This window comes from Lethenteron reissneri, chromosome 23 (genome assembly GCF_015708825.2).
Source record: "Lethenteron reissneri isolate LAM-NWPU_2019-01 chromosome 23, ASM1570882v1, whole genome shotgun sequence".
Taxonomy (NCBI): Eukaryota; Metazoa; Chordata; class Hyperoartia; order Petromyzontiformes; family Petromyzontidae; genus Lethenteron; species Lethenteron reissneri.
The window spans coordinates 23,593,558-23,606,761 of NC_083801.1; the positions used below are offsets into that span (position 1 = coordinate 23,593,558).

Genomic DNA, 13,204 nt, shown 5'->3' on the forward strand with positions numbered 1-13,204 from the left:
TAGAAGGGAAATAATAAAATAACAAAATTGTAACATAATAAAATAATTTAAAGCTTCTTTCGTGACTGCAGGGATTCGTCTTCTTGGTTCTTTCGGTAAAGTCACGTAGAAGGGAAGTAATACAATAATAAAAATAAAACATAATAGAATAATTAACTTTTGATTTAAAGCTTTCGTGACTGCAGGGATTCGTCTTCTTGGTTCTTTCGGGAAAGTCACGTAGAAGGGAAGTAATAAAATAATAAAAATTAAACATAATAGAATAATAAACTTTTGATTTAAAGCTTTCGTGACTGCAGCAGGGATTCGTCTTCTTGGTTCTTTCGGTAAAGTCACGTAGAATGGAAAGTAATACAATAATAAAATTTTACATAATAATTATTATGTTATTTTATTATGTTTCATTTTTATTATTTCATTACTTCCCTTCTACGTGACTTTACCGAAAGAACCAAGAAGACAAACAAACACACTCTGTATTTGCACCATTCTTTCATCACAAGGCGATCACGAAAGAACCCGCTGTGTTTGCACACATTCTGCAGTAGCTTCGCGGATGGGGCAATGTTGCTAGATGCTCCATAATAGAGGTTTTGGGTTATTAGTATATATGGCTCAGTATGGGTTTGTAATCCTGAAATATGCACACATGACAGACCCTACTAATTTCACAAAGCCGCATGCAAACCTGATGCATGGACACGTATATCAATCTACAATCTAGTAGTAGGTTTTTACCCTTTCAACTGGTACACTGGTAAAGGAGATGCCTCATAGTATAATCTACAATCTCTCCATGAATAAAGTATATACTCATGTTTTACGTACACAGTACTGGCAGTTCTCCTCGCAAGAAAACGTCTTCAATGTTTCTTCGATCAGACATTTCCATTCCTGCATGATGGTATGCAATTCCTTTGGTCAGCAAATCTACAACAGTAATAAAAACAAATGACACGAATGTTTGCTTGATATTTCGATGCAATTATTTTCAATCCTCGTTAACAAAGCACAGTGAGAGCTTTACAAGCGTACCTCTCAACTTGATATCCTTCAGGTAAGAAGCATGCACCTGCAGTCTGAAATGACAATAAATGATCGGTATATATGGTGTAGTGGTGAGCACACTAGACTTGTAATCAATTCCACATTCCACCCACTCACTCACCCACTCACTCACTCACCCACTCATTCACTCACTCATTCACTCACTCACTCACCCACTCACTCACTCACCCACTCACTCACCCACTCACTCACTCACCCACTCACTCACCCACTCACTCACTCACTCACCCACTCACTCACCCACTCACTCACCCACTCACTCACCCACTCACTCACCCACTCACTCACCCACTCACCCACTCACTCATTCACTCATTCACTCATTCACTCACCCACTCACCCACTCACCCACTTATTCACTCACCCACTCATTCACTCACCCACTCACCCACTCACTCACCCACTCACTCACTCACCCACTCACTCACCCACTCACTCACTCACCCACTCACTCACCCACTCATTCACTCACTCACCCACTCACTCACTCACCCACTCACTCACCCACTCACTCACCCACTCACTCACTCACCCACTCACTCACCCACTCACCCACTCACTCATTCACTCATTCACTCATTCACTCACCCACTCACCCACTTATTCACTCACCCACTCATTCACTCACCCACTCACCCACTCACTCACTCACCCACTCACCCACCCACTCACTCACCCACTCACCCACTCACCCACTCATTCACTCACCCACTCACTCACCCACTCACTCACCCACTCACTCACTCATTCACCTACTCACCCACTCACTCATTCACTCATCCACTCACCCACTTACTCACTCACCCACTCACTCATTCACTCACCCACTCACTCACCCATTCACTCATTCACTCATTCACTCACCCACTCACTCACTCATTCACTCACCCACTCACTCACTCATTCACTCACCCGCTCACTCACTCACCCACTCACTCACCCACCCACTCACCCACTCACTCACTCACTCACCCACTCACCCACTCACTTACTCACCCACTCACCTACTCACTTACTCACTCACTCACTCACCCACTCACCCACCCACTCACTCACCCACTCACTCACTCACTCACCTACTCACCCACTCACTCTCTACTCACTCACTCCACTCACTCACTCACTCACCCACCCACTTACCCACTCACTCACTCACTTACTCACCCACTCACTCACCCACTCCCTCACTCACCCACTCATTCACTCACCCACTCACCTACTCACTCACCCACCCACTTACCCACCCAGCCCACTCACTCACCCACCCACTAACCCACCCACTCGCCCACACACCCACTCACCCACTCACTTACTCACCCACTCACTCACTCACCTACTCACTCACCCACCCACCCACTCACCCACTCACTCACTCACCCACTCACCCACCCACTTACCCACTCACTCACTCACTTACTCACCCACTCACTCACCCACTCCCTCACTCACCCACTCATTCACTCACCCACTCACCTACTCACTCACCCACCCACTTACCCACCCAGCCCACTCACTCACCCACCCACTAACCCACCCACTCGCCCACACACCCACTCACCCACTCACTTACTCACCCACTCACTCACTCACCTACTCACTCACCCACCCACCCACTCACCCACTCACTCACTCACCCACTCACTCACTCATTCACTGACCCACTCACTCACCCACCCACCCACTCACTTACTCACCCACTCACCCACTCACCTACTCACCCACTCACTCACCCACTCACTCACCCACCGACCCACCCACTCACCTACCCACTCACTCACTCACCCACTCACCCACTCACTCCACTCACTCACCTACTCACCCACTCACCCACTCACTCACCCACTCTCTCACTCACCTACTCACCCACCCACCCACTCACCCACCCACTCACTCACTCACCCACTCACTCACACACTCACTCCACTCACTCACTCACCTACTCACCCACTCACTCACCCACTCATTCCACTAACTCACTCACCTACTCACCCACTCACTCCCTCTCTGCTCACTCACTCACCCACTCACCCACCCACTCACTCACTCACCCACTCACTCACCCACTCACTCACTCACCCACTCACCCACTAACCCACTCACTTACTCACCCACTCACCCACTCACTTACTCACCCACTCACTCACTCACCCACTCACCCACTCACCCACTCACTCACCCACTCACCCACTCACTCACCCACTCACTCACTCACTCACCCACACACTCACCCACTCACTCACTCACCCATTCACTCACTCACCTACTCACTCACCCACTCACCCACTCACTCACCCACTCACTCACCCACCCACCCACCCACTCACCCACTCACCCACTCACTCACTCACCCACTCACTCACTCACTCACTCACCCACTCACTCATACTCTCTCACTACACACTCACCCACTCACTCACTCACCCACTCACTCACTCACCTACTCACCCACTCACTCATCCACTCACCTACTCACCCACCCACTCACTCTCTGCTCACTCACTCCACTCACTCACTCACCCACTCACCCATTCACTCATTCACTCACCCACTCACTCACTCACGCATCCACCCACTCACTCACTCACCCACCACCCACCCACTCACTCACTCACCCACTCACTCACCCACTCACTCACTCACCCACTCACCCACTAACCCACTCACTTACTCACCCACTCACCTACTCACTACTCACCCACTCACTCACCCACTCACTCACTCACCCACCCACCCACTCACTCACTCACTCCACTCACTCCACTCACTCACTCACCCACTCACTCACCCACCCACTCAACCACTCACTCACTCACCCACTCACCCACTCACTTACTCACCCACTCACCTACTCACTTACTCACTCACTCACTCACCCACTCACCCACCCACTCACTCACCCACTCACTCACTCACTCACCTACTCACCCACTCACTCTCTACTCACTCACTCCACTCACTCACTCACTCACCCACCCACTTACCCACTCACTCACTCACTTCCTCACCCACTCACTCACCCACTCCCTCACTCACCCACTCATTCACTCACCCACTCACCTACTCACTCACCCACCCACTTACCCACCCAGCCCACTCACTCACCCACCCACTAACCCACCCACTCGCCCACACACCCACTCACCCACTCACTTACTCACCCACTCACTCACTCACCTACTCACTCACCCACCCACCCACTCACCCACTCACTCACTCACCCACTCACCCACCCACTTACCCACTCACTCACTCACTTACTCACCCACTCACTCACCCACTCCCTCACTCACCCACTCATTCACTCACCCACTCACCTACTCACTCACCCACCCACTTACCCACCCAGCCCACTCACTCACCCACCCACTAACCCACCCACTCGCCCACACACCCACTCACCCACTCACTTACTCACCCACTCACTCACTCACCTACTCACTCACCCACCCACCCACTCACCCACTCACTCACTCACCCACTCACTCACTCATTCACTGACCCACTCACTCACCCACCCACCCACTCACTTACTCACCCACTCACCCACTCACCTACTCACCCACTCACTCACCCACTCACTCACCCACCGACCCACCCACTCACCTACCCACTCACTCACTCACCCACTCACCCACTCACTCCACTCACTCACCTACTCACCCACTCACCCACTCACTCACCCACTCTCTCACTCACCTACTCACCCACCCACCCACTCACCCACCCACTCACTCACTCACCCACTCACTCACACACTCACTCCACTCACTCACTCACCTACTCACCCACTCACTCACCCACTCATTCCACTAACTCACTCACCTACTCACCCACTCACTCCCTCTCTGCTCACTCACTCACCCACTCACCCACCCACTCACTCACTCACCCACTCACTCACCCACTCACTCACTCACCCACTCACCCACTAACCCACTCACTTACTCACCCACTCACCTACTCACTTACTCACCCACTCACTCACCCACCCACTCACCCACTCACCCACTCACTCACCCACTCACCCACTCACTCACCCACTCACTCATTCACTCACCCACCCACTCACCCACTCACTCACTCACCCATTCACTCACTCACCTACTCACTCACCCACTCACCCACTCACTCACCCACTCACTCACCCACCCACCCACCCACTCACCCACTCACCCACTCACTCATTCACCCACTCACTCACTCACCCACTCACTCACTCACTCACCCACACACTCACCCACTCACTCACTCACCCACTCACTCACTCACTCACCTACTCACCCACTCACTCATCCACTCACCTACTCACCCACCCACTCACTCTCTGCTCACTCACTCCACTCACTCACTCACCCACTCACCCATTCACTCATTCACTCACCCACTCACTCACTCACGCATCCACCCACTCACTCACTCACCCACCACCCACCCACTCACTCACTCACCCACTCACTCACCCACTCACTCACTCACCCACTCACCCACTAACCCACTCACTTACTCACCCACTCACCTACTCACTTACTCACCCACTCACTCACCCACTCACTCACTCACCCACCCACCCACTCACCCACTCACTCACTCACCCACTCACTCACTCACCCACCCAACCACCCACTCACCCACCCACTCACCCACTCACTCACTCACCCACCCACCCACTCACCCACTCACTCACTCACTCCACTCACTCCACTCACTCACTCACCCACTCACCTACTCACCCACTCATTCACTCACTCACCCACCCACTTACTCACCCACTCATTCACTCACCCACTCACTCACTCACTCCACTCACTCCACTCACTCACTCACCCACTCACCTACTCACTCACTCACTCTCTGCTCACTCACTCCACTCACGATCTTTTAAACAACGGTGCACGTGTTTTTAACCCCCCTCCCTCCCCACCACTGCCCGTGCCCACTGAGCAGTGTATAAACACACAAGCCGGCAGGTGGCGCGTAGTGCGGTAAAGTGTGGGTACGCCTGCCTCTCCCATCACGTCTGGTCAATGTGACAGAGTAGACCATTATCGATTTAAAGCTTCTTTCGTGACTGCAGGGATTCATCTTCTTGATTCTTTCGGTAAAGTCACGTAGAAGGGAAGTACTGCTGCTGCAGCAGCAGCAACTGCTGCAGCAGCAGTAACTGCAGCTCCCTTTGATGCTGTTAATCCTGCATAATGCACATGCATATGCAGTACTAATCACATTCCTGCATTTCCCATAAATATGCTAAATTCCTGTTGATATGCAAATTCCTTTGTCAATGCGCCCAGCTTATATATATGCTCCAAGCCCGTGCGCTGTTTCATTCAGACTCTGTCGCCTCGACGGACCTGGTTTTCACCTGAGGACGGCTGCTTGCGTTGTGGCCGAAACGTCGTGAGAATTGTTTTATAATGTTTTATTTTTATTATTTTATTACTTCCCTTCTACGTGACTTTACCGAAAGAACCAAGAAGATAGACCATTATCCCTCTAGAGCAGCGCTACTCAACACGTTTCATTCCACGGCACAAACCTTTGAGCTTACTGCCATCTTCACGGCACACTGAACACAAAATATCGTTTGGTTTTTCATCCAGCAGTGGATTGATGATGGCTGACGATGATGATGTGTGTTGCGCGCTCATCTCTTTTTAAGTGATATGGCACTACGGATGGACTTGGCGCCATCATGGAAGTGTGGAATTTCCACAATCACGTGTGTCAATCTCTCCCCTTGATCACCTTGCTGCCAGCTATGGCTGCAAGTTTGGTGGAGCATGTTATTAATAAATATTAATAATAACAAGTGTGCCGTTCCTGGCCCTTCCCCCCTCAACCATTATAGATACGGAGTGGTAGCTCTTGCGATCTCTCATTAACTTGATACGGCTGTCGTGGCTGTGACGGTTCCACCTGAAGACGGAAGCTTGTGTTGCCTCCGAAACATCGTGATTTTTATTTTTTATTTTATTTTACTTTCATTAATTTTAATGTTTTACCTACACGGTGACTTTACCGAAAAAACCTAAGACTATATTTTCCTCTCTCAAGCGGAGGTGAACACCAGCAGTGGCTCGAACAAGGGATTTCAGGACGGCACCTTGACTCTTACTTTAACACCAACATCTTAATCACAGAACATTTGCGAATTCCCACTCCTACCTCTGCCTGTGCTGGGAATCAATCATGAATTTGGCATCTTTAGCCAGCGTGGCTGCAGCCAGCTGGACACTTCTTCTGGTCGCACAGAACTGTAAAAGAATAACCACACCGATCATTGGTTTTTTACCCTTTTATCTGGCAACAAAACTGACACCTTTTTTTACAAGGAGTCATGTTTGCATTGACCACAATACCTGCGGTCGGAATGCAAACAAAACAAACATAACTCTGATAATTGGTTCTTTACCCTTCTATCTGGCAACAAAACTGACACCTTTTTGCAAGGAGTCATGTTTGCATAGACCGCAATACCTGCAGTCATAATACAAACAAAGAACATAACTCTGATAATGTGCACTGTCCTTGAAGTTGATTGGTGTGGACCAATCAGTCAGTTTTGTTGCCAGATAGAAGGGTAAAGAACCAATTATCATATTTTTACTGGCAAATGAGGTCCCCATAGTGTAAACATAACTCTGATAATGTATGCACTGTCCTTGAAATAATCACACCATTAAAAAGTATGCCTGCTTCCAAAGGCATAAACTTACACGTGAAATATCTAAGGCCTAAACCATTTAAAAATGTATATATGTCTGATTGACTAGGTATGATATTCATTGTATAAATGCAAACTTTTATAGCGTCTTGTGTGTGCAAGCGTATATGTGTATGGCATCTACAGGTGCTTGCCCAGTCTTGTAAAGACTCAACAGCGGATATTGTCGTAGTAGGAGGTTTTTTCCCTTTCAACTGGTACAAAACTGACACCTTTATACAAGGCATCATGTTTGCAAAAACCACAACACAAGTAGTCATAATGCAAACAAAAAGAAACAACTCTGATAATGTATGCACTGTCCTTGAAGTTGATTGGTCCACACCCGAGACAGCTTTCCTTAGAGCCTAGTCTCCATTGGTGTTGGATCAGATGACACAAAAAGGTGTACAACTCAAAGACAGCGCATCATCAGAGTATTGAGAGCTCGGGGTGAAGCATTTACACTATGAGACCTCCTTTACCAGTGGCAAAATATAGTAATAGGCTTTTACCCTTTCAACTGGTACAAAACTGACACCTTCATACAAGGCATCATGTTTGCAATAACTACAACACAAGCAGTCAACATGCAAACAAAAAGAAACAACTCTGATGATGATAATGATATGCACTGTCCTTGAAGTTGATTGGTCCACACCCGAGACAGCTTTCCTTAGAGCCTAGTCTCCATTGGTGTTGGACCAGATGATACCAAAAGGCGTACAACTCAAAAACAGCGCACTATCAGAGTATTGAGAGCTCGGGGTGAAGCATTTACATTATGAGACACCTCCTTTACCAGTGGCAAAATATAGTGATAGGTTTTTACCCTTTAAACTGGTACAAAACTGACACCTTTATACAAGGCATCATGTTTGCAAAAACCACAACACAAGTAGTCATAATGCAAACAAAAAGAAACAACTCTGAAAATATATGCACTGTCCTTAAGTTGATTGGTCCACACCCGAGACAGCTTTCCTTAGAGCCTAGTCTCCATTGGTGTTGGACCAGATGACACCAAAAGGCGTACAACTCAAAGACAGCGCACTATCAGAGTATTGAGAGCTCGGGGTGAAGCATTTACACTATGAGACACCTCCTTTACCAGTGGCAAAATAGAGTAGTAGGTTTTTACCCTTTAAACTGGTACAAAACTATTCTATTCTTAGGTGTTTTCGGTAATTCCTTGCAGTCACGAAAGCTTCAAGTCTGGTACAAAACTGACACCTTTATACAAGGCATCATGTTTGCAATAACCGCAACACAAGCAGTCAACATGCAAACAAAAAGAAACAACTCTGATGATGATAATGTATGCACTGTCCTTGAAGTTTATTGGTCCACACCCGAGACAGCTTTCCTTAGAGCCTAGTCTCCATTGGTGTTGGACCAGATGACACAAAAAGGTGTACAACTCAAAGACAGCGCACTATCAGAGTATTGAGAGCTCGGGGTAAGCATTTACACTGAGACCTCCTTTACCAGTGGCAAAATATAATAGTAGGTTTTTACCCTTTAAACTGGTACAAAACTGACACCTTCATACAAGGCATCATGTTTCCAATAACCACAACACAAGTAGTCAACATGCAAACAAAAAGAAACAACTCTGATGATGATAATAATATGCACTGTCCTTGAAGTTGATTGGTCCACACCCAAGACATCTTTAGGGGATATTGTCTTTGTGTGATTGTATCTGCGAGTGGGGAGTGCTGGTTAGTGAACTGTGCTACAAACCCTGTCACCCAAGTTCGATTCCCGCTCATGATCAAAAGCAAGGGTGAACATTTGAACCAATTCTGGGCCTCCCTTAGGTCTACTCAGCCTCAAATGAGTACCTGCCGTGGTACTGAAACATCAGCACTGGGGAAACAAAGGCGGTCCGGTGTGGTGACGCTGCCCACCCACCACCCCTCGTGTGCTTATGCCGGTCTTCATAAGTGTTCACTTAGCAACACTTCCCCCAAAAGTCTGTTAAGGCTACACGTCAGATTTATTTTTGTCCACATGGCATTTCCTGTTTGCTATGTACGTGCCAATGGAGGCCTTACACACCTTATGACATTCCACATTCACGGGTTTTGCATGCAAAATATGAAAATACTAAAAAATATGCACTTAAACTAAGCATGCCATATTCTTAGGTCTTTTTCGGTAAAGTCACTTAGGTAAAAAAAAATTAAATTAAAATTAATGACAGTAAAATAAAATAAAAATCACGACGTTTCGGAGGCAACACAAGCTTCCGTCTTCAGGTGGAACCGTCACAGCCACGACAGCTGCATCAAGTAAATGAGAGATTGCAAGAGCTACCACTCTTTTTATTAAACCAACCATTATATAAACGGAGTGGTAGCTCTTGTAATCTCTCATTTACTTGATACGGCTGTCGTGGCTGTGACGGTTCCACCTGAAGACGGAAGCTTGTGTTGCCTCCGAAACGTCGTGATTTTTATTTTTATTTTACTGTTATTAATATTAATTTTAATGTTTTTTTACCTACGTGACTTTACCGAAAAAACCTAAGAATATGAATCCTTGCATTTCGATTTAAAGCTTTCGTGACTGCAGGGATTCATCTTCTTGGTTCTTTCGGTAAAGTCATCACGTAGAAGGGAAGTAATAAAATAATAAAATAAAACAGAATAAAATAATTCTCACGACGTTTCGGCCACAACGCAAGCAGCCGTCCTCAGGTGAAGAACAGGTCTGTCGATAAGACAGCATCTGAATGACACGTCCTAGGCTTGGAGCGTCTATTTAAGCTGGGAGGGAGGAGGAAGAGCGCCTTGACAAAATAATTCCCAGCTTAAATAGACGCTCCAAGCCGAGGACGTTTCATTCAGACTCTGTCTTATCGACAGACCTGTTCTTCACCTGAGGACGGCTGCTTGCGTTGTGGCCGAAACATCGTGAGAATTATTTTATTATGTTTTATTTTTATTATTATATTACTTCCCTTCTACGTGACTTTACCGAAACAACCTAAGAATATGAATCCTTGCAGTCACGAAAGCTTCAAATCTAGAACTGATCATGCCATTTTGACTTGGAACAACAAACAACACGTGCACTCACAATGAGCGTTGGCTTCTGCTCAGAATATGTTTGTATAATTCTTGCCAGCTTGTAGTTGAGTATCAAGTCGAACTTAAAGGCGGTCTGCGCACGAAAGAAAGGAAATCCCAACACGATTTTGCGAAGTTTCACAGGGCGATGTTTTTCGCCCAATTTTATGAAGGTGGCCGTTCCATCCCTATCAGACAACCACTCGGCAACCTGGAGAGAGAATGTGTAGAGGACATTCAAAGATTAATGGAAATGCATCGAGAGGGTTCATACCTCTCCATATTGTATTGATGTGAGTCAAAATGAATGTGCGCTGTTTCATTCAGACTCTGTCGCCTCGACGGACCTGGTTTTCACCTGAGGACGGCTGCTTGCGTTGTGGCCGAAACGTCGTGAGAATTATTGCATTATGTTTTATTTTTATTATTTTATTACTTCCCTTCTACGTGGTGACTTTACCAAAAGAGCCAAGAATGTGTGGACATTTGCCCACGTGCAACTTGATTACGGTGACACAATCCCTTTCACGGTTGATGTTACAAATGAAACGCGACTGGTTTACAGTCGACGTGGAGGTCACGTGAGGCAAATACAATTAAAAGTTATTTTTGTTACTCAAATCAGCATTGAGGCGGTGCTCATATCCTGTTGACAGTCCCTGAGTCAGCGGTGAACATTCCACACTCTTATCCATCCGTAGAACAAACATTGACTTCACCATTGGAACCTCCTTTGCCAGTAGCAAAATATGATTTTAAAAAATGTTACCCTTTTATCTGGCAACAAAACTGACACCTTTTTTTACAAGGAGTCATGTTTGCATTGACCACAATACCTGCGGTCGGAATGCAAACGAAAAACGCAACTCTCGTAATATTACAAACATGACTGCTTGCAAAAAAGGTGTCGGTTTTGTTGCCAGATAAAAGGGTAAGAAACCAATGATCAATATTGACTTCCCCACAAAGTGATACTGATTTTATTGACCCTCAAAGGACTACGGAACGAATCAGCCCCCCCCCCCCCAACGAGGATTTTAACTCGCAGCCTTTTGACTGAGTATATATATTGCGACAAGATTTGATTAAAAGCCAGCTTGCTCAGTGGTAGAGAAATAAAATACAATTTATTTTCTACCTACGTGACTTTACCGAAAGAACCAAAGAGTATGGATCCCTGCAGTCACGAAAGCTTCAAATCATAATTATAGCAATATATGTTTAAATAATCGTTACTACTATATAGTCGGTAGATACTACTGTAGGCCCAGTAAATACTACTATGGTCAGTAGCTACTGCAGTCACTAAATACTACTACACAGTCAGTAGCTACTACTGGCTCAGTAGATACTAGGGTACAGTCAGTAAATACTACTACAGAGTCAATAGATACTCTGTTGTATGTAAGGTGTTGTTAGTATATATACCTACGAGGGGTAAAGATATTTTTTGAGGGGCGGGGGGTCCACAATTTTCGGAAACCTTTTGCATCAACTATTGACCCCACACTTTCTACAACTTTTTGGACTTGTGCAAGCCTCTCATGTATTTGTTGTTGGAGAAATGTACAAATGGCCCACCGGCCTTTGACAATACATTAGTATCTGTGTATATCTTCTTGGTTCTTTCGGTAAAGTCACGTAGAAGGGAAGTAATAAAATAATAAAAATAAACATAATTAAAATTATTCTCACGACGTTTCGGCCACAAGAATAATTGTATTATGTTTTATTTTTATTATTTTATTACTTCCCTTCTACGTGACTTTACCGAAAGAACCAAGAAGATGAATCCCTGCAGTCACGAAAGCTTTAAATCAAGCTTTATCTGTGTATATATGTAAGCTTTTTAAGGAATATTGTTTTCACCCGGGCAACGCCGGGTACTTCCGCTAGCGTCAAATAAGTCCGCCAACTCACGTCTTCTATATTGGGAATGGTGGCTGACAGGGCGACGATCCGCACTCCGGCACAGGCATGCGGTGGCTGAAGTGCGTCCTTCGTGGAGGTTGGGGGACAAGATTGTGAAGCGTCTTCATTCTGCTGACCACCGCCTCCAAGGTGGCACCACGTGACTCATCCCCCACTGTGTGCACCTGCACCATGACCGCAGCACACAACACGACGCAACTTCCAGATTCCAAAGAACACAGGATGAGATGTTACTATCCTTTGTGCAAGTATTTAATTTAATTCACTATTTATCTTTATACGTGACTTTACCGAAAGAACCAAAGAATGATGCAATGGGACTTTTTTTTGTCCATTGATGTTGATGTTATATACGTTAGGTCGATGAAGAACTGCTAGCAAGTGTGTCGGGCGTGATGCCGTCCAAGCGACTGAACAAGCGGGG

At 46.5% G+C, this 13,204-nt stretch overlaps 1 protein-coding gene across 1 annotated transcript in view; it reads right to left on the reverse strand.

The window, feature by feature from the left end:
• Window positions 1-12,855, reverse strand: part of LOC133345732 (probable ATP-dependent DNA helicase HFM1) — a 60,086-nt gene extending 47,231 nt beyond the window's left edge. The window contains exons 1-5 of the mRNA XM_061556701.1: window positions 12,769-12,855; window positions 10,859-11,059; window positions 7,234-7,322; window positions 1,036-1,079; window positions 829-930 (exon numbers count right to left, since the gene is read on the reverse strand). Coding sequence (XP_061412685.1) covers window positions 829-930; window positions 1,036-1,079; window positions 7,234-7,259 — 172 coding nt within the window. The 5' untranslated portion in view covers window positions 7,260-7,322; window positions 10,859-11,059; window positions 12,769-12,855. The remainder of the gene's footprint in view (window positions 1-828; window positions 931-1,035; window positions 1,080-7,233; window positions 7,323-10,858; window positions 11,060-12,768) is intronic.
• Window positions 12,856-13,204: the final 349 nt, after the last annotated feature.